Source organism: Ips typographus, linkage group LG1 (assembly GCF_016097725.1).
Source record: "Ips typographus isolate SLU linkage group LG1, UJ_Ityp_2.0, whole genome shotgun sequence".
Lineage (NCBI taxonomy): Eukaryota > Metazoa > Arthropoda > Insecta > Coleoptera > Curculionidae > Ips > Ips typographus.
In genome coordinates, this window is record NC_138422.1 from 9450209 (window position 1) to 9474775 (window position 24567).

At 32.7% G+C, this 24567-nt stretch overlaps 1 protein-coding gene across 8 annotated transcripts; it reads right to left on the minus strand.

The window, feature by feature from the left end:
* Positions 1 to 243: 243 nt before the first annotated feature.
* Slob (Slowpoke binding protein) lies at positions 244 to 24271 on the minus strand. Of its 8 annotated transcripts, XM_081986641.1 has the most exons (10): positions 14787 to 14996; positions 12929 to 13339; positions 7942 to 8127; positions 7742 to 7861; positions 6511 to 6691; positions 6362 to 6446; positions 6068 to 6302; positions 5706 to 5867; positions 3199 to 3257; positions 244 to 466 (listed from the first exon to the last, which is right to left on the minus strand). In XM_081986641.1, exons 2-9 carry the CDS (start codon positions 13228 to 13230, stop codon positions 3218 to 3220), a joined length of 1311 nt encoding a protein of 436 aa, XP_081842767.1. In that variant the 5' UTR covers positions 13231 to 13339; positions 14787 to 14996; the 3' UTR covers positions 244 to 466; positions 3199 to 3217. The 8 variants fall into 8 exon arrangements, with proteins under 8 accessions (XP_081842767.1, XP_081842781.1, XP_081842773.1 ...); XM_081986655.1 differs by lacking the exons at positions 3199 to 3257; positions 12929 to 13339; positions 14787 to 14996 and adding exons at positions 23066 to 23136; positions 23936 to 24271 and having other exon boundaries at positions 244 to 2706; XM_081986647.1 differs by lacking the exon at positions 3199 to 3257 and having other exon boundaries at positions 244 to 2723; positions 14787 to 14999.
* Positions 24272 to 24567: the final 296 nt, after the last annotated feature.

The window sequence follows — 24567 nt, forward strand, 5'->3', positions numbered from 1 at the left end:
GTCACCGTTGAAGGATTGACACAACTGACAGTTTTGATTAATGTCAACTGTGTGAATGCATGAATGTGTAATGGGTGGTAATAACAGAGGAAAGCGAGTACGCCTAATGGCAATAATTTAAAAAATGACTGCAATAACACTTTGCAATTGCAATTTTGCTTGTAAATAACGCATAGATTGTCTTAAAAATGTTGCTTAATTCATAATTGTACATAATAAGGGTAAGTAAGTAACAACAACTAATCCGCTTTAACAAATTTATTTTTTACGCTCAGTATATTACCCATAAAAAAATTACATTTTGAAAGCATTTGACTAAATTATATAGGCGCTGTGAAAGAGACGTATTTATTTTCTCTTATAAAATATCTTACGTGTTCTATAATATCCGTTTTTTCTGTCGCAATAAATAAAAGCATATTTTGATTTTCGCCTTTTATAAAATATTAGCTTCCTGTTTGTCCAACTGAAAAATAAAAAACATGATTTTGAAATTTGAAATTGAAATAAAAAGAAAGGCGGATTATTATCACAGCGCTAGCTGAAATTACGCTTACTTACATAACATAGTACATTATTTATTATTTTTAGAATAAGAAAACGAACTTTATTATATTCTATTGACTGGTTTGATTGTGGGATTGTACGATAATCGATAATTTTATGTATACCTCAGCAATAGTTGTATTGTAGTTATTATATTATTGTTCAAGTAAATTAGTAAATACCGAGAAGGTTTACATTGTTAAAGCAGTAAATATAAAAAAAGAGAACATGCACTTAACATATTATACAGTAAATGTTAACCAATGTAACGTTCAATAATGATTATTTTTGATTCTCAACAATTTTTTCTGCATAATAAAAAATATTATTGGTAGTACTTTTAATATTATTTTTTGTTGCAATGGGTTTGTTTCATATTTGAAAAGAACGCAAAAAAATATGAATTACCTACTGTTTTTTCGGTCACATGGGTTTCCGTTTTATAGGGACTTTTATCTAGATTATCTAGAGTTTTGGTCATTTAGGACTTGTTCTTTTTCAATTATCATCATCCAATTAAAGTGTCATAAGTGTATACTGTAACTGTATACAGTCATAAATGCAGTAAAACCTAGATTGTAAGATTGTAGAGTATTGATTTTTCCAGATTTTTGAAAAATCCACTAATGACAAGTTCTTCAACAACCAATCCTGAGGAAGACAATATACTATTTTCTTCTTTGCTTATTTTCTCATGTAAACTGTAGTAATGTATAACTTAATACTGCCATATCTTTTGTCAACCTACTCGATATTGATACTCTCTTTTACTGATCTGGATCATGTTTCAGTAATTAAGGAGGCTCTTCTTATAAAGAGGTGCCTTTTTAATCTCTTTTTACCAAACTGTGAAAAATACATTTATCTTAATTTACAATAATTTAGTAAGTAAGTAAGTAAGTAGTAAGTAAGAGATTTATTTAGCATAATAGCTACATATAAAAAACAATATGAATAACTTAAGTAAATAACAGTATAAAGTAAATAATTATATTTTTAGAGCAGTTCCCAATTTGTATACAATATATTTTCAATTATCTAAGATTAATTTCTGCACAAAACAGAGGTTTATCGTTCACGATGGCTAAGGCCCAACTTTTATAAACACTATAGTACTAATACTGAGAAAAAGATCTATGAAAAATTTAAAAAACCTCACAAAATTATTACTATAAGACAAAGTATTGCTTTAAATGTTATTGGGACTATAATACTTAGAAACGAATATAAATGGAAATGAACTAGATTGAAGAAAATTGTTGATTTAATATTTTTGCTGTTTATTAGTATTTGAATATTATAGCAAACTATGTTTATATTTTAGTTAATCGAGTGTATTATATTATATTTTCTTCCAGATGCAAAGTTATAATAAATCTTCAGTTTTGTATATAAAAATATTGACTTGAAATATTATGATTTATGATACATTTGAATAGCAAAAATATCTGAATAAGCGCACGATTATGAAGGATTGCTGTGATTTTTTTAGTTCATATTTGTACATGTTGATTTTTTTGGAAAACCATAGAAAATGACTTTGAAACTTAAAGATAAAATGAGAACATTATTATAACTTTTAGTATACTCGAAAACCTGTTTAGTTTTAGTACAATAATTAACATTTGATTATCTCTAGTCCAATGGAAAACATTAATTAACAATATTAGTGCTCAGTAATATAAAATTATATGTACAGGGTGTTCGTAACTTGATTTCTAGTTTTTTCCAAACACATTTGAAAATCAATTTAAATTTTGAATTTTTGAATAAGACTTAAATCACTTTAGCTTACCCTATACATGTAATTCTTATTACAATACTTTAATCACATGTAAAACTTACTATAAATCGAATGATTTGAATGGTAATTCTTGACAGTCTGTTCACAATAATTCATACTTAAACTCTAAAACAAAATTCTAAAAATTGCTTTTGGGTTTCACTATATTTTTATACAAATTGCTACTCAAAACAATGAGTTAAAGAAAAAACGCATTGTCGTTAAATTAAACTAGTCTAAATCTGGCACTATACTACCTAAACGAGCTATTACTATCCTCTACCACACTATTGCTATCGCTATATTCGCTGTCTTCTTCTAAGATATCTTCTAGCGCTCGCTTGCTGCAATCTTCTACTATCACTACGGTTTCTTGTCTAAAAAAATTGTTCGCCTAAAATTAGGGATTAGAAACAACATATAGTGCCACAACACAAAGCACATTAATCAAAATTACATCTAACAACATACCAAGAACGTTAAATCGATCAACGGAAGGTTCAGTTTTCACCCTTATGCCCATATAAAGACTTCCGGTAGAGATAAAATCGCTCTAACTTCTTATCACGCGATGCTAAGCATCGAAACTTAATAGGCAATAAATAACCACAAACTTTCGGTTTGGCGTAGCAATTTGGGAAAATTTGTCTTCATACTGACAGAGTTGGTTAAATTGAAAAGACCGTCAGCATAAAGGGCCGACCTATGCAGTTAAACGGATAATTTAGCTAATCAAAGGAATGTTTGGATAATATAGTAAATTCGCCGAGCATTTCTTAAGCTGTAGACAAATACTCTACTGGAAATGTGTGGAATAGAAACGGTAATTGGGTTTTGTGATTTAGCATACCGGAAAGACGTATCCTTACCATGATAAATTTAATTTGATTATGGAAGCCAAGATTCCAGTTCGTCAGAAATGTGACGCCTAAAATAAAGATATACTTGAAGGATCAATTTGATGGAATTTCAGGGATGTTAATTAAAATATTGACTGTAATGACTTTACGTATCAGTTTTTCCCGAAAGTTGTGGAAATGTAAGAAGAACGAATATTTTCGTGTTATATTGCTCGTGCATTTCCTGCACAGCCCCCTAAATCAGGCAATAAACTGTCTTATTATATACAGGAATGTCTAAAAAATTCACTACAAAATTGTAAGGTTGATTTTCAAGGTTTTTAAGTGTGACGTCACTGGTAATTTGGGTACAGTCTAAGAGATAAGCTGGCTTAATGGAAACATAAATTAAGCTAGTTTGGAATTTTATTTAACAGTAGCGAAAAAACTAAGTTTAGGAACAAATTTCTGATCAGAGCAAAATAGGTTTCCTATTTGAACATTTTCAGATTTTGAACACATTTCTTTGTTATTTCATGTTTAAATTATAACAAATACCTAATATGTTTTTGAGATCAGAAAGATGACGCAAATCTGAATAACTGAATGTATTGTTATTTAACGAATTTGTAATTTACCAGTAATTTACTGATAATTGTCAAAATAACTGTTTCGAAAACTTCACGTGGTTTTTGGAGAATACTTTAACTAGGTAGTCACGTGACCACTGACAAATAACTGTAATAAATCTCAGAAACACGTTTTGTACCAAGTACTGCAAGAAAACTTTTCAAAACCCTGATTTTTGCAACTTTTGAGAACAGTTTGACAGTACAATAGTCAGGGACAACATTGCTTGTCAAATCCACTTGGAGTGAGGAAATTTTAGAGATTTAAAACATTTTTGGAATCCTCATTAGATTTCCTATTTAATACCCTAAAAAAGCAGTACAAAATTTGGTACAGCCAGTGAGAAAAACGGTGTCAAAGTTTGAAATGCCAGAACCACAGTTTCAAGTGCCTGTTAAAATCACTTGGAGTGACAAAAATAACTTTTGAGCACATTTTTGGAATCCTTATTAAATTTCCAAACCAATATCATGACACTACAAACACTACAAATTTTGATACCTACAGCCAGACAGAAAAGCCGTGTCAAAGTTTGAACTCTCATAAAATCAATTTGAAAGGACAGTCAGGGACAAAAAAAGCCTGTAAAACCCAGATGGAGTGAGAAAATGACTGTTTTCAATATATTTTTGAAATTCTCATTAAATTTCCTTTCAAATAACATGAAAACCCTACAAGATTTGGTACAGTCAGACAGAAAAGCAGTGTCAAAGTTTGAACTGCCATAAACACAGTTGGAAAGAACAGTCAGGGACAAAAAAGCCTGTAAACCCAGATGGGGTGAGAAAATAACTGTTTTAAAAACATTTTTGAAATCCTCATTAAATTACCTTTCCATTAACACGAAAAACACTACAATATTTGGTACAGCCAGACAGAAAAGCAGTGTCAAAGTTTGAACTGCCATAAACACAGTTGGAAAGGACAGTCAGGAACAAAAAAGCCTGTAAAACCTACATGGAGTGAGAAAATGACTGTTTTCAACACATTTTTGGAATCCTCATTAAATTACCTTTCCAGGTACAGCCAGACAGAAAAGCAGTGTCAAAGTTTGAACTGCCATAAAGACAGTTGGAAAAAACAGTCAGGGACAAAAAACCCTGTAAAACCTACACGGAGTGAGAAAATGACTGTTTTAAACACATTTTTGAAATTCTCATAAAATTTTCTTTCAAATAACATGAAAAACACTAAAAGAGTTGGTACAGTCAGGCAGAAAGGCGGTGTCAAAGTTTGCACTGCCAGAAACACAGTTTGAAAGGTCAGGGACAAAAAAAGCCTGTAAAACCCATATGGAGTGAGAAAATAACTGTTTTAAACACATTTTTGGAATCCTTATTAAATTACCTTTCCAATAAGATGAAAAACACTACAAAATTTGGTACAATCAGACAGAAAAGCAGTGTCAAAGTTTGAACTGCCATCAACACAGTTGGAAAGAACAGTCAGGGACAAAAAAAGTCTGTAAAACCCACATGGAGTGAGAAAATGACGGTTCTTCTTTTATCAGTTCATCTTCTTTTAAAATTTCTGGGTAATTAGCCAGCATTTTATCATATTCTTCTGTTCTTGTTTTATCAGTTATTCTTCTCTTGAATAAAACACAAATACCCAAATCACAAGCCGCTTATTCATGTGCGCTTTGCTTTCGAGTTTGGTTCTGGAGTTAAAGAAATAATGTAATATGAACAGACTTTGCTCTAATAAACGTACAGGGTGACCTTTACTAAAAAAGAATGGAAGCCTTAAAATGGAGCATTCAAAGATATATTGCAGAAAATGACCTCTTTAAGCTTTGCAGTATATTATCTCTCTTTATTGAATAAATATCCCTAAACTAACCTACTAACAGAAATATCTTCAACACACTAAAAGAAAATGACATTGCTCATGCAATTTATGCTTACCGTCTCAATAATGGACTTGGCAACGAAGGATTCCTCACTATATCTAAAAGATGCAAAACTGAAGGTGGTGAAGCGATCTGCACGATGCTGGCCCCTCTCAGTTCTCTCAGTTCTACGCCTCTGAACAGTTCGCATCGGATCAATTCCTCTAAAGTAGGCGTTCTAGTCAACAGAGGAAAGTTTTTACCAAAAAGCTTTTAGAGTGAAGTAAAAGTTCAAATTTTCTCAGTGGAGTAGAAGAAGATTGTGCAACACACAGTTCTCCATATATTAGTCTTGAGACCAATAAAAACAGATTTTTGGGTAATAACCAGCGTATTGTGGAGGACTGTGCGTTGCTGCTGCAACTGCATAAGACAGACCTAGTATTTTGAAAAATCAACTCCAAAGCGTCAGCTACTTTAGGAGTTCGATCCAGTTCTAATTGTAAATGGGCCGGACTTGGAGGACCGGGTAGTTCATAACCCAGAGTCATTTCGAAGAGGAGATATCCGAAACCTAGAGTTTCAGGGGCGGCCGGCCCTTTTGGCACTAAACCCAAAAATGGGTTTTCCAAGCCAGCCAAACGGGCTACCCCGTTCTGAATTATTACGTTTCCTACAAAAACGCAGTATTGTACATATTATTGTGTTGTGTATGAGCCAAAAAAAAAAAACCTGAATGCAAGTGATATATGGGTGGAAATTGCTTGTTTCGCAAGAATAACAGAGCCTCGATAATTTGCCTTCCAAGACACTGAACCTGAAACAATACGCCGGTAGTTTAAAATAAGAGTTGTGGAAGAGAAGGAAGTCAGTTAACTTACAGTTCTCAAAGGTAAACCTTCGCCTCTGGAAACATACTTCTTGTCATAGTCGTCTTGCCAAAAGGTGCCGTAAATTAAGTCCTTTAAACTGCCTGTTGGATTTAGGGGACTTATAATCGCGACCCCTTCCTTCCAGAAATCAATATCGAGGATGGGATGAATATAGGGATGCTGTAAACTTCTACAATAACATTTAAAAAAATTAGTAGTATATTATATGTAACTGTAGTGCTGTAAAGAGAATTTTACGCATAAAGCCGCGTCGAGTGTGTAATTTCATGAGTGCGTTAAATGATTAGAGCCCGTGCGAAAATTGCACTGTAGTTTTAATGGATGAGGGATATATAGTCAGTAAGATTACTTGATATGTTTGCTATTGCAGATGATACTGTAGACAAATTGGTACAGTACAAGCGCGGTAAGGTAAATAACTCGCTACTGTGAACACCCTAATATTTGCATTACATATTTTCTAACACGTCCATTCTAGTACATTACGCATAAACACAGTATTTTTGAAGACGATGTTTAAAACTAAAGAAGTCGAACAAGCAAGTTCCTGCAAGTGATTTTCCACGGACTAAACGTTGTAAGTTTTGCTAATTTGTTTGAAGGCTAACTGTACTGGATGTAGCAGAATGGAATAAGGATGTTGATAACTTTGACAGTTACGATGATTCTTCAGAAGAAGAAAATGGCTGCCAGGTGATGATGAACTTTGATTGAAGCATCGAAGATAAGACATTAAATGCCATTTAAGCTCTGAAACTTTCTTTGGAATGAGCTCAACCAAATTGTTCCCATATTGAAGACATTTTGTCACTAAAAACCAAAAAAAACTAATTCTATTTTTAAATAACTAATTTCTGTCTGTGTTGTTCAATAAGATTAAATATTATTTTAATATCTCTGATCTGTGCTGATTTTAACATGAGCTGACATAGCTGACTTTGTGCCTCTTTCCCTAACGTGAACAGTTCACTTTCATATTATCGCGCTTGTACTGTATTTACTTAAAACTGTATTAGATGATCTTCATCTAATGTACTTTGATAAAGCAAGAAATCGAAACAAAATCAATTTTCTCTAGGATTAGGGCACTTAAGTTTATGGCCGATCGTAAAACTGTGCGGTTTTTTACAACTGTGCGTAAAGAAGGTTATTAAGTAACTAAAAACTATACGTAATGGGCTATTTATACTGTCGTAGGTAAAATAATGTAAATGATTACCTAAAAAGTTCAATGAGCGTTTCTCGAGTTTCTAAATTTGAAGCAATTGGACACGTGGACGGTAACGGTACTAGGCTAAGCAGTCTTTCTGCACCAAGGGTTCTGTCTTGGACGGTAAACCTGTGATAATTTTATTTTAAACTTCAAATCTTCATTCAACTTAATTTCTTCACTAAAAATTTAAAACTAAAATTACATACCAATTCTTATCGGCTCGGAATCCAATTTCACCAAGTTGGCTAATTAATTCATATCTTTCATTATGATCTAAGTTTCTCTTGCAAGAAAGATATGCTCCGCTTCGAATTCGGTTTTCGCTTTTGAATTTTTCATTTCCTCCGTCTGTTTTAACGGCGCTGTACTCGTGTTTGGATTGGCTTGATTGTCTGGAAAAAAATATACGTTTATTGAATATGAAACGTGTGTCTCTGTAAAATAAAACTTTATTGTGTGAACGCATCAGAAATATTTGTCATAATTTTATTATTTATTGGAAAATAGTGATTTATTATTTTATGTGCAGAATATTGTACCGTGTAGCTAACTAAAGTGCGCCAGATCTACATGAAATCAGTAACAATAACGAATTTTTGCCACTTGATATTGACAATTTTGGGCTTGAAAAGTTTCTCTCCACATTTTGTAATTTTTGAAATAAGTACCATACAAAATTGATATTTTTTATATTTGGAAGAGGCTGTAGCAGGCAAACGGTAAATGTTAGGACAAAACGGTTTGCATGTTCGTATCTTACTTTTATGAGATTTATACATATTATAAGCGCATTTAAAAAAAAAAGCTCAAATTTTTTAAAATGCTGTCATAATATAAGTAGTCAAATTAGTCTGTAGTCAAGTTAGCAAGTTTTTCTGTTTAAAAGGCTGTTACTGAAGTCATTTAAGTCTGTCCATTTGATGCCATTAATCTTGCTCAATAAACTTGTTGTATTTTGAATTCCACTTTAATTCAACCATTGCAGCCACAAAGAACATGCAGTATAAACTTCATCACCAAAAAACTAAGTTTTTTTTGGCCAGCATGTATAAAGTTAGTTCAAAACCAGAAATCACCTTCTTTAGCAATTTATACGCAAGTTTTCTCCTTTGAACTTTTTCCTTATCTCTACTAGTTTAAGAGATATTCCACATATTCAATTTTGGGTTACCAGACACACCATTTTTTTTTAAATTGTCTCAAAACTTTGACCCACTATAGCTCGGCTGTTTTTTGAAGTACACTAACAGTAAACCAACCAAATGGTGCTTTTTCTTATCTTTTCAATGGTGTGCCAAAATCACGGTGGTTTTTGGTGTATGGGGTGCTACAAAAAACTAGGACATCCTGTATATTATACAGCGTGGTCCAGTTTTAAATGTCAATAAGTGGAAAACGATGAAAATTGACTTAAGACCCTTAAAAATGTTTCCAGAGAAATTGAAAGACTTTAGTTTTGAAAATTTACTTTGAAACGGTGAAAATTGACTTGAGAAGCTTAAAGATTTTCTTTGTAGTTAGTCGTCATAGTTTTCAGTTAAGTTGAAAAACTTTAGTATTGAAAATTCACTTGCACACCAAAAAATGACTCTGATGCAATGAAAAGTGACATCAAAATTTGCATTTGAAGTAACTTTTCATAATGTGAAAACAAATTTCATTATTTTAGTCTTGAAACTAGTCTTAAATACAGGATATTGACATCACATTCATGAAAATTGACTTGAAGGCTAACTTTTCAAGTTTTTTACTTTGCTTTCCTTTTCCTTAAAACTGTGTACTATTTTTAGGGTTTTAAAACTGCTTTCAGCTAGGCAAATCGAGTTTTAAGGCTATCTTCACCAAGTTTTTGTCATAGCAGACTTAAAAAACAATTTTTCATAGGCTTTGAGACACTTCAGTGTTAATAATTCGAGAAGTTCTTAAAAATCTAGATTGTTTTTAGTGCTTTAAGGCTGTTTTCAGCCTTAAAAATCGAGTTTTAATGCTCTTCAGGATCTTCACAAAGTTTTTGACTTATCAGGCCTAAAAGCCCAGTTTGTACACTGCCCACAGTCTAGAAAATGTCATTTCAAGCTTATTCACTATTGAATTGATTTCTACACTAATCGGTGCAAAAAATTAGGGCATTTTTAAGAATTTCAAACTTTTTTTAGTGCTTTAAGACTGAAAAATCAGTTTAAAAATATTTATAATAGTAAAAGTTAAATTTCAGACTCCTCAGTGATGAAAGTTATAAATTTTGGCACTAAACGCTACTGCTACACTAATTTGGACTGTTTCCGGTGTTTAATTGAATTCTAGACTTGTTTTAATCCAGAAAATTGAGTTGTACACTAATTAAAGACCTGAAATAGACTTTTGGACTGTCTTTAGTCTTAGTAAATTAGTAATTTCTAGTCATAAAAGTCAACTTTTAGACTATTTTTAGTAGTAAAAAATGAGTTTTATGGGCAACATTCTTTGTCTTAATTTCCGGACTGTTTTTAGTGCTTCAAATCCAGTTTCAGACACTCAGCAATGGATTTTAATAGTATATTCTATTATTAAGAGCGGAAAGTACATATTTGCCGCTTGACTTGAGGAAAATGACATAATGTATGTCAACTTATTTTTGATGGACTCTCGAATGATGACTTATTGACACTTAAAACTGGACCAGCCTGTATATAAATAAATAAAAAATAGTGTAAAAACTGTATGTCTCTGTTAATTATGTTGGAGAAAGTGGTAGAATAAACATGAACCATAAATGTGTAAATCTAAACCCTATAGACATCACAACTACTCCTTTTTGGTCCTATTCGGAATTATTAAGTTAGTTTATTATTCACAAATAAGCTCCTTTATTTAATAGAGCAGACTGAGAACTAAGTGTTCCGCAGGGCTATAAATTGTCAATTGGAAACAATAGCAACTAAACGGTGGTATTCAGTTATTCAATTAATTAGAAAGGCTTTTCCATTGCTGACAGTTCGGGTAACAAGGATGATAAAATATGGCATCCGATGGAAAAGAAAGAAGCAAAAATCCAAATACCTATTTAGTTTCAATCTTATATGGGCAATTTTATTTATGTTCTCAGCTGAATTTATGCTAGAAAAAGTTGAAATAAAAAGTATAAATTGACTGTTTGAATTTTAGATGTAATTCATACCATATTTCTATTAAAACTCGAACAAAACTTCTATTTGATATCAAAGGAAATTAATATTTTTAATTCTGGTTGAACGTTCCAAACAGCGATTGGCTGTTGTAACCCCAGAGAGAATGAAATTAATATTTCAAACCCTTTGCTACCGTAATATGTCGATAAAATTAAATTGCCGCAAACCCCCTACAAAAAAACTACTACTTTTAATTAAATCTACGACAATTAGAGTTTATTGAGTAAACATACAATTTTACAACAGGGAATTCTAAATAATTTAGGTTAATGTGGTAAAGTTCAAATGTTTCGTGTCGCATTCAATATTTTATATGCCGGCCAGTGTTTTTTTATAACATCCAGTACAAATAACGCTAGTGAATAATTTAATTATAACCTCATTCATGTTGCAATAGAGCAAAGAAGAATGTTTGCGTGTAAAGTCTTAGATTATAAATTATGTAAATGTCGGTAATTTGTAACGAATGATTGTCTGAGAACGTAGGACAGCTTATAGTTTTATAAAGTAATTCAGGCTGCTCAAGATTTATTAATGTACAGGGTGTCTCAAATGCGATGGTTTTACAGGGTATCTCCAAAAGTAGCAAAGGTAAAGCAAAAACCGCATTGCTCTACCTTTACTAGCTTTGGTGATACCCCGAAAAACCATCGAATTTGAGACACCCTGTACAGTTGATTTGTTTGAAAAACTTTTAAGTGAGGGTTGTAATCATTCATTTTCTAAATAAAATTTTAATAGAATTTTAGTTATTCATCACATCAAAACTGGCGTTACAGTAAATATGCAGTCTGTTTGAAGAGGAGACTGGTTTCCAACTTAGAAACAGTAAATGTCAAGTTTCATTGGTTGAATGCTCACGTGACTATGACGTTTTCTGACTTGTGGCCAATGGATGTAACTATTTCTCTGATTACTAGTTGGTGATTCTCTCTGCTAACAGACTTAGTATATTTCCTAATAAGTGCAAAAAAGTACATCTTGTATCATGATTGGATGACTATGGATATATGAACCGTGTACGGCTTATTGCTTATGGGGACACCCTGTACATGGTGAGTCAACGATAGAATAAAGTTCATTATCTCATTTGTTTTGAGAAATACAAAAAAAATGCTAAATAGGAAAGTTTTAGAGAATATTGAATTTAAAATAACTTTTGGTTATACAGGGTGGTTTATAAAGGCATGGCACATAAATATTAGTTTTTTTAAATGGAATTTTTTAACACATTTTTAGATTCTCTATAAAATTTTAAAACTTTTTTGTTAATAATGTCATACACCTAAACCTAATAGTTTTTCTAATATTTAATTTTTTTCACAAAAATATTACTATGATAGAAAATTGTCCGTATCGCAATTATTTCTAAAGGTAAAATACTCATATTTATTGCAAACGTACTACAGGGACGACAAAAAAGATGTATCCAAATAAACTTCTGGTAGATGTTGCAGGGCGTTCAATTTTTTAAAATATACTTTGACTAATTGAACTTAAGAAAGAAATCTCTTTTTTTTTATTTACGTTTTTTAACTTTTATCATTGTTTTTTGTTATTTTAACTAAACTTAAATCTGAACATTGTCTTTGCCATATCAGTTGATTAAAAATAAACATTTTAAAATGTTGTAACACTGACGTAAAAAATGAAACATTTATGGTTTTTTTCTAAAAAAAATATATGGAATTACTAGAATTCATTTTTATATAAGCTTTTGGAAAAACTAACAAGTAATAATAATTGTTTAATTAACTTGTGTAAAATGTACCTAATTGTGTAATGTATGTGTAAAAAAAATCCATTTAAAAAAAACATTTTTTTTTTTTGAGACTAGTGAGATAATAAACTTTACTCTATCGTTGACTCACTCTGTACAGTGTCTTGCACTGCTCAAACGGAGATGAGATACTTTTTGCACGGTAATCAAGACACTTAAAGGAAAGAAAAACATTTGAAAAAATGTAAATCTTACCAAACTACCAAAATGGGCAATCAAATCAAGATCAACCGTTTGATAGCTCACCTTTTAGATCCAAAAAACACCTTAACCAAAGAATCCACACTTTGGGGGGTGCGTTTCCCGTTTTCACCGTCACTTTTATTTTCGGAACTCTGGCTTCGTTTTCGAAATGCCGCCCTTTTACTGGCGGCCGACAGGACCGTAGTAGAGAATTCGGCAGCGCTATGCGACCGCCTGGTGGTGCGGTTTTTCTTCTTCACGCTAGACCTGGAGGTCCGTTCTTGGTACCATCTTTCGTGACCAATCACCTGTGGTTCCTTTTCTTCTTGTTCTCGTTTGTTTATGCTCGTGTAGAGATTAAACATTTTAAAATGGCGGCGTAGTTTGTTTTTTAGATATCTCAAAATCGTGATTATTGTTGATAGTGGTGGTGTAAAACTGAGTGACGCAGATAACGAAAACTCAATAGGACATCTATATGATACAGGGTGTTACCAAAAAACAGGTAACTGAAATTTGGGCAAAATGACGATGAGTTTTATAATAATACCAGATATTAGTTTGGACCACACAGTGTTCGATATATGTACAAGGTGTCAAAGTTTAAAAACAAAAATTCAGGCTTTTTTAAATACAATGATCAACTTTTTATATTGGTTGCTCTTTGACAACCAATTTTTTAATGTTTTTTTTTTATTTATTTTTTATAATACCAATAATACTAAAATACGATTTTTATTCATATTTGTCTTTTCCGAAAATGCCTAAAACCGTCCTAAAACGAGAGTCTATTTGCTATTTTTTGTCCAATTTCCCCTACATTAACTAGAAAGAATGTTATAAATTGAAGTACCAAGGAAAATATCGATTAATGTCCAAAAAAGTGTGGTCCAAGAAAACACCCAATTCAATTATTGTAAATATTATTTAATGTAAATCCTTTTAAAAGACAAAATATGTTTTTTTGGAAATTGGAATTATTAATGAAGATAAATTAAAACTTCAATGCTAAATTTCCAGAGACTTTCATCTTTCTTTCCTTTTTTGTTCTGTAATAATCTCCACCATTTGTTGGGTTTTAGCGACTGTCAAAAGCTCATAATTTTCGTCTTGAATTGCTCTTTCACCTTGTTCTAACCGCAACACGATTAAATATACAGAGTGGCCAAAATATAGAAAGAAAAACAGTCAAATTACTTCTACGTCTTACTTTAAATAATTTTTGTTTAACAAAGTTTTCCATAGCACAAAAATGATGGAGAAACTATTGCAAATTAAGTCTCAATAAAGATAGAAAAAACTGTCATCTGTCAGTCCGTCGAAACAGGTGTGACGTCACTTACAGTTACATAACCTCTCATCAGGACATCTTGTGACCAACTATCAAACTACGTCACACACTCTTCGACTGACATGTGAGTTATGAAGCTTTTCTCCATCTTTACCAGAAGTACTAAATTGCAATTATTGTTTGTTCCTCTAATCACAGATTTCCTATAAAATGTTGACCTCTGTATAACAAAATCTATTATACAAGATGTTCCATGTAAAATGTGGAAGTAGTTACGTTTAATTTCTAGTATAACCAGCGGTAATCTTGAGGAAATTTTAGGTACATTATGAATCAACTTTAAAAATTTGCTAATGCAGCTAAATTTTCAGAACTTTGCCCTTTTTACGATTTTTCCATAACGGATCGCGACAGCTCATCATCATGGTCCTCCCTGTATATTTCCATCATGATTGATGAAGGCCTTTTTTACTGAACTGACTATAGAAAATAAGAATTGTTTGGCACAAGTTTAGTGTGGCCACAATTCTAAGGCTGGTTAGGTTGACAGGCCATTAATATCAAAGTCCTTAAGAAATCGACGTTTCCTATAAGCTTAAATGTTATCCGATTAAAGGCAAAAGTCAATACCAAAAACGCACAAAAAACACAACAATGCAACAGGGCAAACAACAAAAATCACAAACTGACACGAAAGTCACAACACTTGTACACTCTGCTACCCTCAACAAATTGAATGATCCGTTTGCTAGCCACAGACATTATATAGAAACAAACCAAAAGCCTGTATTGTAAGGATTTAATCCTGTTAGAGATTTGCTGCGTTTTCTATTTAGTGGAACGGAGTGGCCTCTAAGGTTTCCCTCCGACAGACTTGAAAGTAGGATAATGGCTCATTGTTTAACTTTGAAAGAATCGAAAAACAACAGCTAAATGTAAATCAATATGTCTGTCATAGAAATTAGATTTTGTTTTCAGTGGAATAGCATTCAATCCTAGTGGCCTAGTAAACTGTTGTAACGCTATTTTTAGTTTTATATTGGTTTTAACTTAATTAAAATAAGAGATTTCTATTTTGTAAATAGCGTGAGGCCCAACCAAAAACGTACACTCTTTTTCGTGGATTTATGGAAAACTTTTATCTCATCATCAGAGTGTCCCAAAATGAAGGATGAATTATGTAAACAGTCTGAAAATTACTTAAATCCTACTATTTTTTCATATCTGAAAATTAAGGAAAAAATATATAAATTAATAAATATTTTCTTCATGTTGCTAAACCACACTGTGGAGTGGTGCAGGAACAGAGAAAATATGGTGCTATTCATTTCTGTTTTTTTTTGGTACGAACAACCCTGCAAGGAAAAGTCAGTCCAGTTTAACAGGATTCCGATTCAAACTTTAAAATTATCTTTGATGGAGATATGCAAAATTTGAATGAAACACCAGCACAAGAAGCAGTGCTTTGCTTATCAACCTAGAACATAGACCTTCTGGTGAAATTAGACAAACAAAGAGAAAATCCAATGAAGGAAAAACTCTAACTGAGCCAGCAAAAGTTTTGGAAAGAGCCACAAGAGCTTATGCTCTGCAAGCCACATCACTAACTGAATCTCCTAAATGCCTTTCCTTTGTAGCCAGTGAGTAAAAGCCGTGAGTCATTCCTCACGGGTTCTCCAATGTGTGCATATTATCTATTCAAAAATAGTGAGTAATAGGCATATTATTAAACAGTTTTATTTTTTTCAAATTCAATTCTAGTTTTAGTTTCAATTAGTGCTATCATCTGTCTCCATTTATTTTCTAAATCGAACACTTTAGATTAATGAATTTATAGATTCTCCATTTAATTACCAAAAAGATATATTGAGTATCTAACGTGTACCGCAACCAAAACTCGTACATTTTCAATTTGAAACTCCATATAACCTAAAGTAATAAACACTTGGAATAAAGTTACTTTCCTATACAATTTTTGTTTTTGATTAGTTGAAAATATCAAATATCTAGTTGAAATATTGGATTTTCTTTAAACTTTACAAGTAGTGTATAAATTCGAGTTTTACTTTGATTTTGACGAGGGGTAAACCGCTGGGGCATTATGGTGTACACATTTTAGGAATTAATGGGCATTACTGGAGGACCTTGGTATTTTGAAAACTATTAATAGAAACGTCTAAATTATATTATAAAAAAAAATCATAAAATAATTTTTTCTATACATCTACCATTCAAATTTAAACACAAATAAAGTTTGGTAATTTCAATGTATTTCGTTGGAATACAATGAAAAATTATGAATTTTGTAATTTTACTTTTAAAAATTTTAACGTTCTCTAGCGACCAAACTGTACCACTAACCCATCAACTTTTATACGTCCATAGAAAGCTTATTTCATTGGCTATTTATTGGCATATAAAAGTGTATACAAAGTGTGGAAAATAAGCTAGTTATTGACGATTGAACAAAAGAATGCACCAAAAAAGTCATGAAAAAATTTGTCAATTTTGACACCCTCTAGCGGCCGAACTGTCTAACCTATCCATTCAAATTGGGAGACTGTTAGAAAGCTCATTGCATTGGCTATCTATTGACGTATAAAACACTACTAAAAATGGTGCAAATAAACGAGTTATTGAAGATTAAACAAAAGGATGCACGAAAAAAGTCACAAAAAAATAGTCAACTTTGACGTTCTCTAGCGGCCAAACCGTTAACCTATCAACCCAAGTTGGAGAATTTTTAGAAAGGTCATTCCATTGGATCTCCATTGACGTATAAAACTCTATCAAAAATAGTGCAATTAAGCGGGTTTTTGAATATTAAACAAACGGATACACCAAAAAAATTGGTCAAAGTTAACGCCCTTTAGTGGCCAAACGGTACCACTAACCAACAGACTTTTCTACGTCAATGGAAAGCTCATTTCATTGGCTGTCCATCGACAAATAAAAGTATATACAAAGGGTTACAAATACGCGTATTATTTACGGTTTACAGACAGGGTGCCCCAGAAACACTTTTTGACTGGTTAGGACAAATTTGACCCTGTAAAATTAAGAAAAAAATTACGGTTACATGAGCTACTACGATGTAATGTATAGAAATTTCTTGAAAAACCGATTTTGCAAATGACAATTTTCGTAAGGGTCAAATTTGCCTGAAAAGCCACCACTATTCCAATGGGTTTTGAGTTATGTTGGCCACTTAGTGCAAGCGAAAATCGACTTTAATGATTTTATTTCTACAGTTTTGCTACGGCTCTAAAATTAACACTCACTGTGCTGGGTTTGTGCCAAATATCAGGGCCGTACCTAACCGTTTTAAAAAAAATCCCTCAAAGAAGTTAAAGTGGTTACAGTCAAGAAAAACGTTTAGTTAGCTTTGGAGCCCTCTGGCGGCCAAACAAAGCACCCTATCAACACAAACGACCATATTTTTGGAAAGCCTATTATATTTTCTATCCATTAACATATAAAAGTCTATACAAAATGTTGCAAATAAACGAGTTGTTTGACAATAAAAACAGTTTTCACTGAATTTGACAGCTACTACTTAGACCTTCAATAACTCGATTATTTTGACAGTTACAGGGTGGTTCAATGTATCAATTTAAAGAATAAATTTTTCAAATAAGTGACCTAATACAAACTTACCTTAATTTTGCACAGAGAATCAGACAAAAGGAGTGTTTAATTTGAAAAACGTCCTTTTTTAGAACTGGTGTCTTGAGCTCTTTTTTTGACCATCCTGTATAATATATTTTATCGTTTTTCTCCATCCACTCTTAGAACAAACCTTAAATAACACGACAAAACAAAAACCAAGTAAAAAACGTTTCCTGATATGCATAAATTAAAATTATTGTTTTGGAGACTGAAAATATTAAATTTCACATAAAACGGCAAATATCTCAGAAACGGATACAGAAAAGTGTATGCCATTAATACACGAAATATGTCTAGAATTTGTCGTAGAATCCAAAAATGCAATAATATACAAGGTGTCCCATTTAAACTAAGCAACAGTTGATATCTACTTCCGGTTAAATCGTTGCACGCATATTTTCTTATTTTTACTTCTTTTTTAATTAAAAAAGATATTTTTAGACTCTCCAGTCGTGGTAATTCTGAAAATTAGTGGGTATTGTTAGGTTAGGTTAAGTTAGTTATTGGGAATTATTAGGAATTACTGGGCATTACAAGGAATTAGTGGACATTATTGGCATATTAGGAATTAGTGTACAAAATTGTACTCAGCGGTTTACCCCTCGGATTTTGATTACAAAATATGATCCTTCGAAGGTGCTTATCGTCCGACAAATTTCAACTCGTAAACCTTAAAAGTTTTGGAGATATTGCAGCAAAAGTGTAATAATAGATGAGTGTGGATGTGACACTCTCAAATGGCTAAACGGCATAATTTACGACCTCAAGTTGGCGTAGTTCAGAAAAGTTATAAAGTCTGAACTATCTATCGAGCTTTATTGCTTTTGCCTCAAAGTTTTGAACTGATCGAATCAAAAAAGTCAAATAAACCTTTCTTGACAATCTAATAATGTTTTCAAAATTCAGTATAAAAAGAACAATCTCAAGTTTAGTTAATTAAAAATAATAAAACTTGGGTCCAAAAGTTGGTTGTATTGTGGTGGTGCTTAAAAAAAGTGTGTTAGGAAATAGTGCAACATTGGCAAATCTATGATTTTTTGAAAAATTGTCATTTAAGGGGTATTGCCGAGGGGTACCTTTTCAACGACGTTAAACCAAGTTAAGAGTGGTTCATACTGTGACAATAGAAATTAAAAAAAAATACAGTCTGAACCATACTAACTCAGCTTAAAATATGGCTGGTACAACATTTCTTCATTTTATTTGTTAAATTCGTAAAATTTTCGAATTTTTAACAGTAACTTTTGGATTATTGCTATGTTTAGGCATCAACCTAAACCTGATAATCAAATTCAAAAATAATAAACATAAAATACATAATAAAGAAATAAAGTCATAAAAACCGATGTACAATAGCAGCTCAATAACCGGCTGAGTTAAACCACAGTATAAGTTCAATTCTTTCTCATATAAAACCTTCTTATTGCTGTCAAAGTGACGTTTTGAACTTAAACCTGATTTAAAAGAAAAGCCACTATTGTATGTACAATCGTCTAAACGATGTTTTAATCAACGAGGTTATTTAAGGCCTGGTTGCACAAAAGCGGCTCAAAATTTAAACTTGATTATTTAAGTTAGATACGCCAGTTTGACAGCAATGCTAAACTGGTCCTTAATGATGATTAACTAGACTTAAAAGTTTTCCACCATTTAGTGAATATACACACATTGACTGTATTACATGACATCATAAGCTGGATAAATAAAAAATGTTTTTCTGCTGTGAGCTTTATGTAAAACACACAAAATCCTGAAGCCATATAGAGATTGAAACTCATCGAGTTGGCTCTTTAATACCAAAACTAACTAACTAAACTAATTAAATTCGATCTATTAAAGCTTTCAGCTCCAGTGGATTAATTAATTAATCTTAATAGCAATATAAAGGATAGAGAATTCTTGTATATTTCTCTAACAGACTTTTCTACCTAAAGCTACTGCAGCAAGCACAGAATGACAGAATGAATTGGTTTTACTGAATGTGGAACAGACCTCATCCTAAACGAACTTCTGAAATATGCCGGACCTGAACTTGGAAAACATCTAAAAATCCCTTACAACAAAATTTTAGAAACATCGGAAATACCTACGGAGTGGCACAAAAGTATAACTATCCCTATATTCAAGAAAGGACAGAAGACGTACCCAGACAACTACAGGGGCATAAGGCTGCTGAACACAAGCATGAAACTCTTTACCGGCATTTTGAAGGAAAGATTTTGAAACACAAATAACAAGCAGGGAAGAACAACAAGGCTTCAGACGAAACAGATCCACAACCGACGCCATAATCATTATTAAATAACTAAAAGAAAATCAATCGAATTTAATACACCAGCATATGTCTGCTTCATCGATTTGATCAAGGCATTTGATAGGGTTCGCCTCTCTGACTTCATTATACTGATAGCGAAAGAAACGCCAGACACCATCGTAAGAGCAGTCCGCAGGAGACACTTATTACTTACGGAAGAGATACCGACACCAGGAGGCATCCGACAAGGTGACAGCCTTAGCCCATTTCTGTTCATCATCATCACTAAATATGGGATACCGAATGGGACAGAATCAGCATGGTATGCTATGCCGATGATGCAGCTATTTTCGGGGAAAACCGAGGACGATCTACAGAGACAACTACACAAATTCTGCCAGGTCAGCCAAATGATGAACATGACCATATCTATAGAAAAAACGAAAAGCATAACCTTTTCTAAAGATCCCGTAAGATGTAAGCTGGTAGTTCAGGACAAAATCATCGAGCAAGTCTCACAATTCGAATATCTGGGTATGGATCTGTCGATGAGTTATCACGACCCAGTGAAGGACCTAAGAAGCCAGATCAACAAAGTGTCTGCCATGTCGGGCTGCTTAAGGCAGATAATATGGGCGAACGAATACATGCGAAAGGATAGCAAGATCAGGATCTATAAGACTTGTATTAGGTCAATCATGACATAGGGAATATAGAAACCAGAGAAGAAACCAACAAGACGAAAAGAATGCTTCGAGTAGCCGAAATGAAAACGCTCAGGACTATAATGGGAAAACAAGAATAGACCGAACTAGGAACATTGACATTAGGGAACAATGTGGGGTGCAAAACATCGTAAGATGGGGGAGACAAAGAAAAAGGTATTGGTACGCTCACGTGAGAAGAATGGAAGAGGGAAGACTACCACGCATTGCAGTTGAAGGAAAACCAATAGGGAAAAGAGCACCCGGAAGACCACCTAAGAGATGGAAGGACAGCTGGCAGTCCACCTCCCAGGAACTGATCCAGAGAAATCTGCAAAACTAACAGATCGCGAGATCTTAAATATGACTAAAAAGAACAAGAAGAAGAAGTTTCCTACAGCGTATAAGAACGTAACATAACAAACTGAACGAAAAGGAAAAACCAAGAAATGTCCCATTTTATACTTTTTGAGATTTTTCCTAGCATACCATTATTTGCACATATAATGTATGTATAAAGATTTTCCTTCGGTTTTTTTATTAATCTGAATAATAAAACATTCGAAAATACTCCGAAACTGATGGCATGGAGCACTAATACAAAATTAGTAGAAAACTGACATTTCTTCTTTTTTCCCTGCATAATACTTAATGGACGTAGATTTATTACTCGACGAGTGTTACTAGAAAATGGTGATGTTACCTCAAACCTGGCAGGATAGTCAATAGGTCCTTCAATGGAGTCAAAAATTTATGAATTTAGGATCATGTTAAGATTTTTAAATTAATAAAATGTGATAAAGATTAAGTATTTCGGTGAAAGATTAGAAATATCATTTTGATTGAATCAATCATTTTGTTTTAGTTGGTGGCTTATGTTTAGTAAGTCTTTATTTACGATAAGCTTAAAAGTCGAGTTAAGTCCATAATAAATTTAGTTATTATTTATTAATTTATTTACAGTTTAAGCACTTTAAAAATAATAAATAATGGTAAAGTCAATGCAAATGTAGTGTAAATCCAATAAAAGGCGTTAGGAGTACGTCAGGAACAATCCCTTAATAGTAGTGCAGCCTGATAAGCTAGAATTAGTAGGTAAATGCGATCTTTCGTGCCACATGCAATATCTTCAACCTGTTAGGCAATGAGCATTTAATTACAGTGAATATTTTAATTATCACATTTTCATATAAGCGCAAAAGGTCAAAGAGGGTTGACTAGCAGAGTATAATAGGAATAGTTTGTTCAGAGATTGTTACGTTACAATCACCCGTAACAAACGTATAGGGTATGTCGATATAGTAACTGATTGCCTAGATTTTGATGATTATACAGGGTGTGTTGAAAATAACGCTCAAGCTCTTCAGTACGTTGCACAACGTACTTTTCCAAAATGTTCGACCCACTCCTGCAAGTATATCCTAATTAGCTACATATCACATTACTTCTGGGACAAGAACGAGCAAACTGGTCGTTGATAAGTTATTTTAGTTACAAATGCAATTGGAATCAAGCAAAGTTCACATAGCGTTGAAGGTTACATAGCAACCAGGGTTTTGAACTTTTGTTGTTAAGCTATGAGTAATTCAAAGAAGTAATTAAAAATTTGGATTTGAAAAAATGTAAAAATAACGTTTGGCGTAAAATTACTGTTTTTGTAAAAAAAATCTGCAACACCAAAAGCCTACAGAATAGGAATTGAGTGAAAAGCCAACAGCGAATCCTTTCAAATTCTGAGTGTCCAATATAAGAATGTACAGCATGGAGACCGCTGAAACCGTAATAGATATGAGTTCTGTTAAATTGGAAAAAGTTGTCCAACAACAACAATGTGTACCAGTTTCCTCATATACAGGATGTTCCAGAATTATCAATAATTTTACAGCTACTACGTCTAAAAAACTGGATAACGCTTCGTTACTAAATCACGGGGTGTTAAAGTTAAATTTTCTCTACCCAGATTGTCCAATTGTTGGAAAAATGTTCAGTCATAATTTTTCTGGGGTCTGGACCCCATTTCTGGTACTCCCCTGAGTTTCTTTGTCATTTTTATTGCTTGCTCAATTTAGAAAATTTATTGGTCCGTATTATATTTTTATTATATAGAATAGAGTCGAATACACAAGAAGCAGTGACGTAATCGCTATTTAAATGGAATTGAACCTTATCCACATAATATTCTAGTTCTAAATATAGTTAATATAATTTGAACTTAAAAATTACGTCACTCGTGACGTGTAACTATTTCCTGTGAGCATTGCTATACCTATGTATAATCTTACCTGCATTTTCTGATTAAGAAGAATGCTAGAGCAACTATGCATGCACCCACAAATATGCAAGATATGGGAAGCTGGAACAAATATTGAGAATTAATTGTTGAATATAATAGTAATTCAACTATTACTCACGAAGATGAAGTTTGCGACACAAGCTGAAAGCGAGTGTTGTAAATTGTGTAAATCATCAAGTGAGTAATAGCTATTACATGAGAGTAGAATACTATACACTACTACTATCAAAGCAAATTGGGATGTCGTAACAATAATAAGGTAAATCAAAGTTTAGGAAAACACTTTGGATTTCTACGTCATAACCCACAGAAAGGTAATTGTTTTGAATTTGGGCAAATGAAAAAGCCAAAAATTTCTATGTTACACTGTTACGTCACTCCATTTGACTTTGATTCTTGCTACACAAGGTGTTTCATATACTATGCACATGATATGGTAGCTGGTCCAAAAAGATGAACAAAGTTACGGTTACTTGTTGCAACGTTTTCAACATAAAGTGTTTTATGTGTAGAAAACATTGGTGGTTCAAATGGGGGTCTCAAAACCGTACTTTTTCCAGTGGCGTAGAAGTTGGGGAGAAAGAACACCCACAACCTACTAATACTAAAAAATACTATTTTTTTGTCAATTTTTAAACAATCTCTAAAATGAACCAGCTTAGAGGGTAATTTAATATGGACTTTTTTCATATTTTTGGAGTTACCATATCTTGAAGTCCTGGGCATATATTACAAAACGTCCGCGAGTGATTTAAACCCGTGAGTATCGACTCATTACTCACGGGTAGGTAATGGGTGTCTTTCAAAACAAGTGAATAATAAGCAAATTATTAAACAGTCGTAGAAAAAAAGATCTTACCCACGAGTTATTCCCGTCAACCTTTTTCGATGCCACGTTGTTTTCCACGCCATTCGTCCGGTCTACTTTCATTTTGCATTTTACTTTTTAATCACAAAACCATTTCCCATATTAAACTATTAACAACAATCATTAATCACATCACGGACGCAAATGGTCACAGATACATTGATAAGCCCGTTGTGTCAAGACGAATTACCTTCCTTTCGTGTTCACTTGTAGGTTTGTAGATCCTAAATAAAAATAAGTCTGGATTTCCGAGCTTTTCCGGATCGACGTAGATAGTGTTTAGAAAGGAAATGCTATAGGAACTGAATATAAACGGTGGAAAACATGCAACGCGTGCTCGAAAGCGGTGTTGTCAGTTTTGCAACGATCAATTCCTACCAAAAATAAAGTATGAACGTTGCCAAACACTGACATAAATTTGATTATTAATAAAACTGTGTGTTACTTCATATGAATGTGGGTGTCGAAAATTTAAATAAGGCTATGCAGCATTGTTGTTTTTATTGTACGGGTCATTGTGGTAATTTTAGATGATTTAGAAAGTGTTTTATGGATGATTAAAGTGTGTGAAGGATACTAGACTAAACGAGAATAAAAGTTTTGTAAAAATAGCTTTGAATTTA

Bases quoted from the DNA above. Each gene is read 5' to 3' on its own strand.
- Slob (XM_081986625.1), bottom strand. From the start codon at position 13,230: ATGTTTAATCTCTACACGAGCATAAACAAACGAGAACAAGAAGAAAAG. The intron at 7,862-7,941 runs GTATGTAATTTT...AAATTATCACAG, and splicing joins TTCCGAGCCGATAAGAATTG to GTTTACCGTCCAAGACAGAA. The intron at 6,303-6,361 runs GTTTTTTTTTTT...GCGTTTTTGTAG, and splicing joins CATATATCACTTGCATTCAG to GAAACGTAATAATTCAGAAC.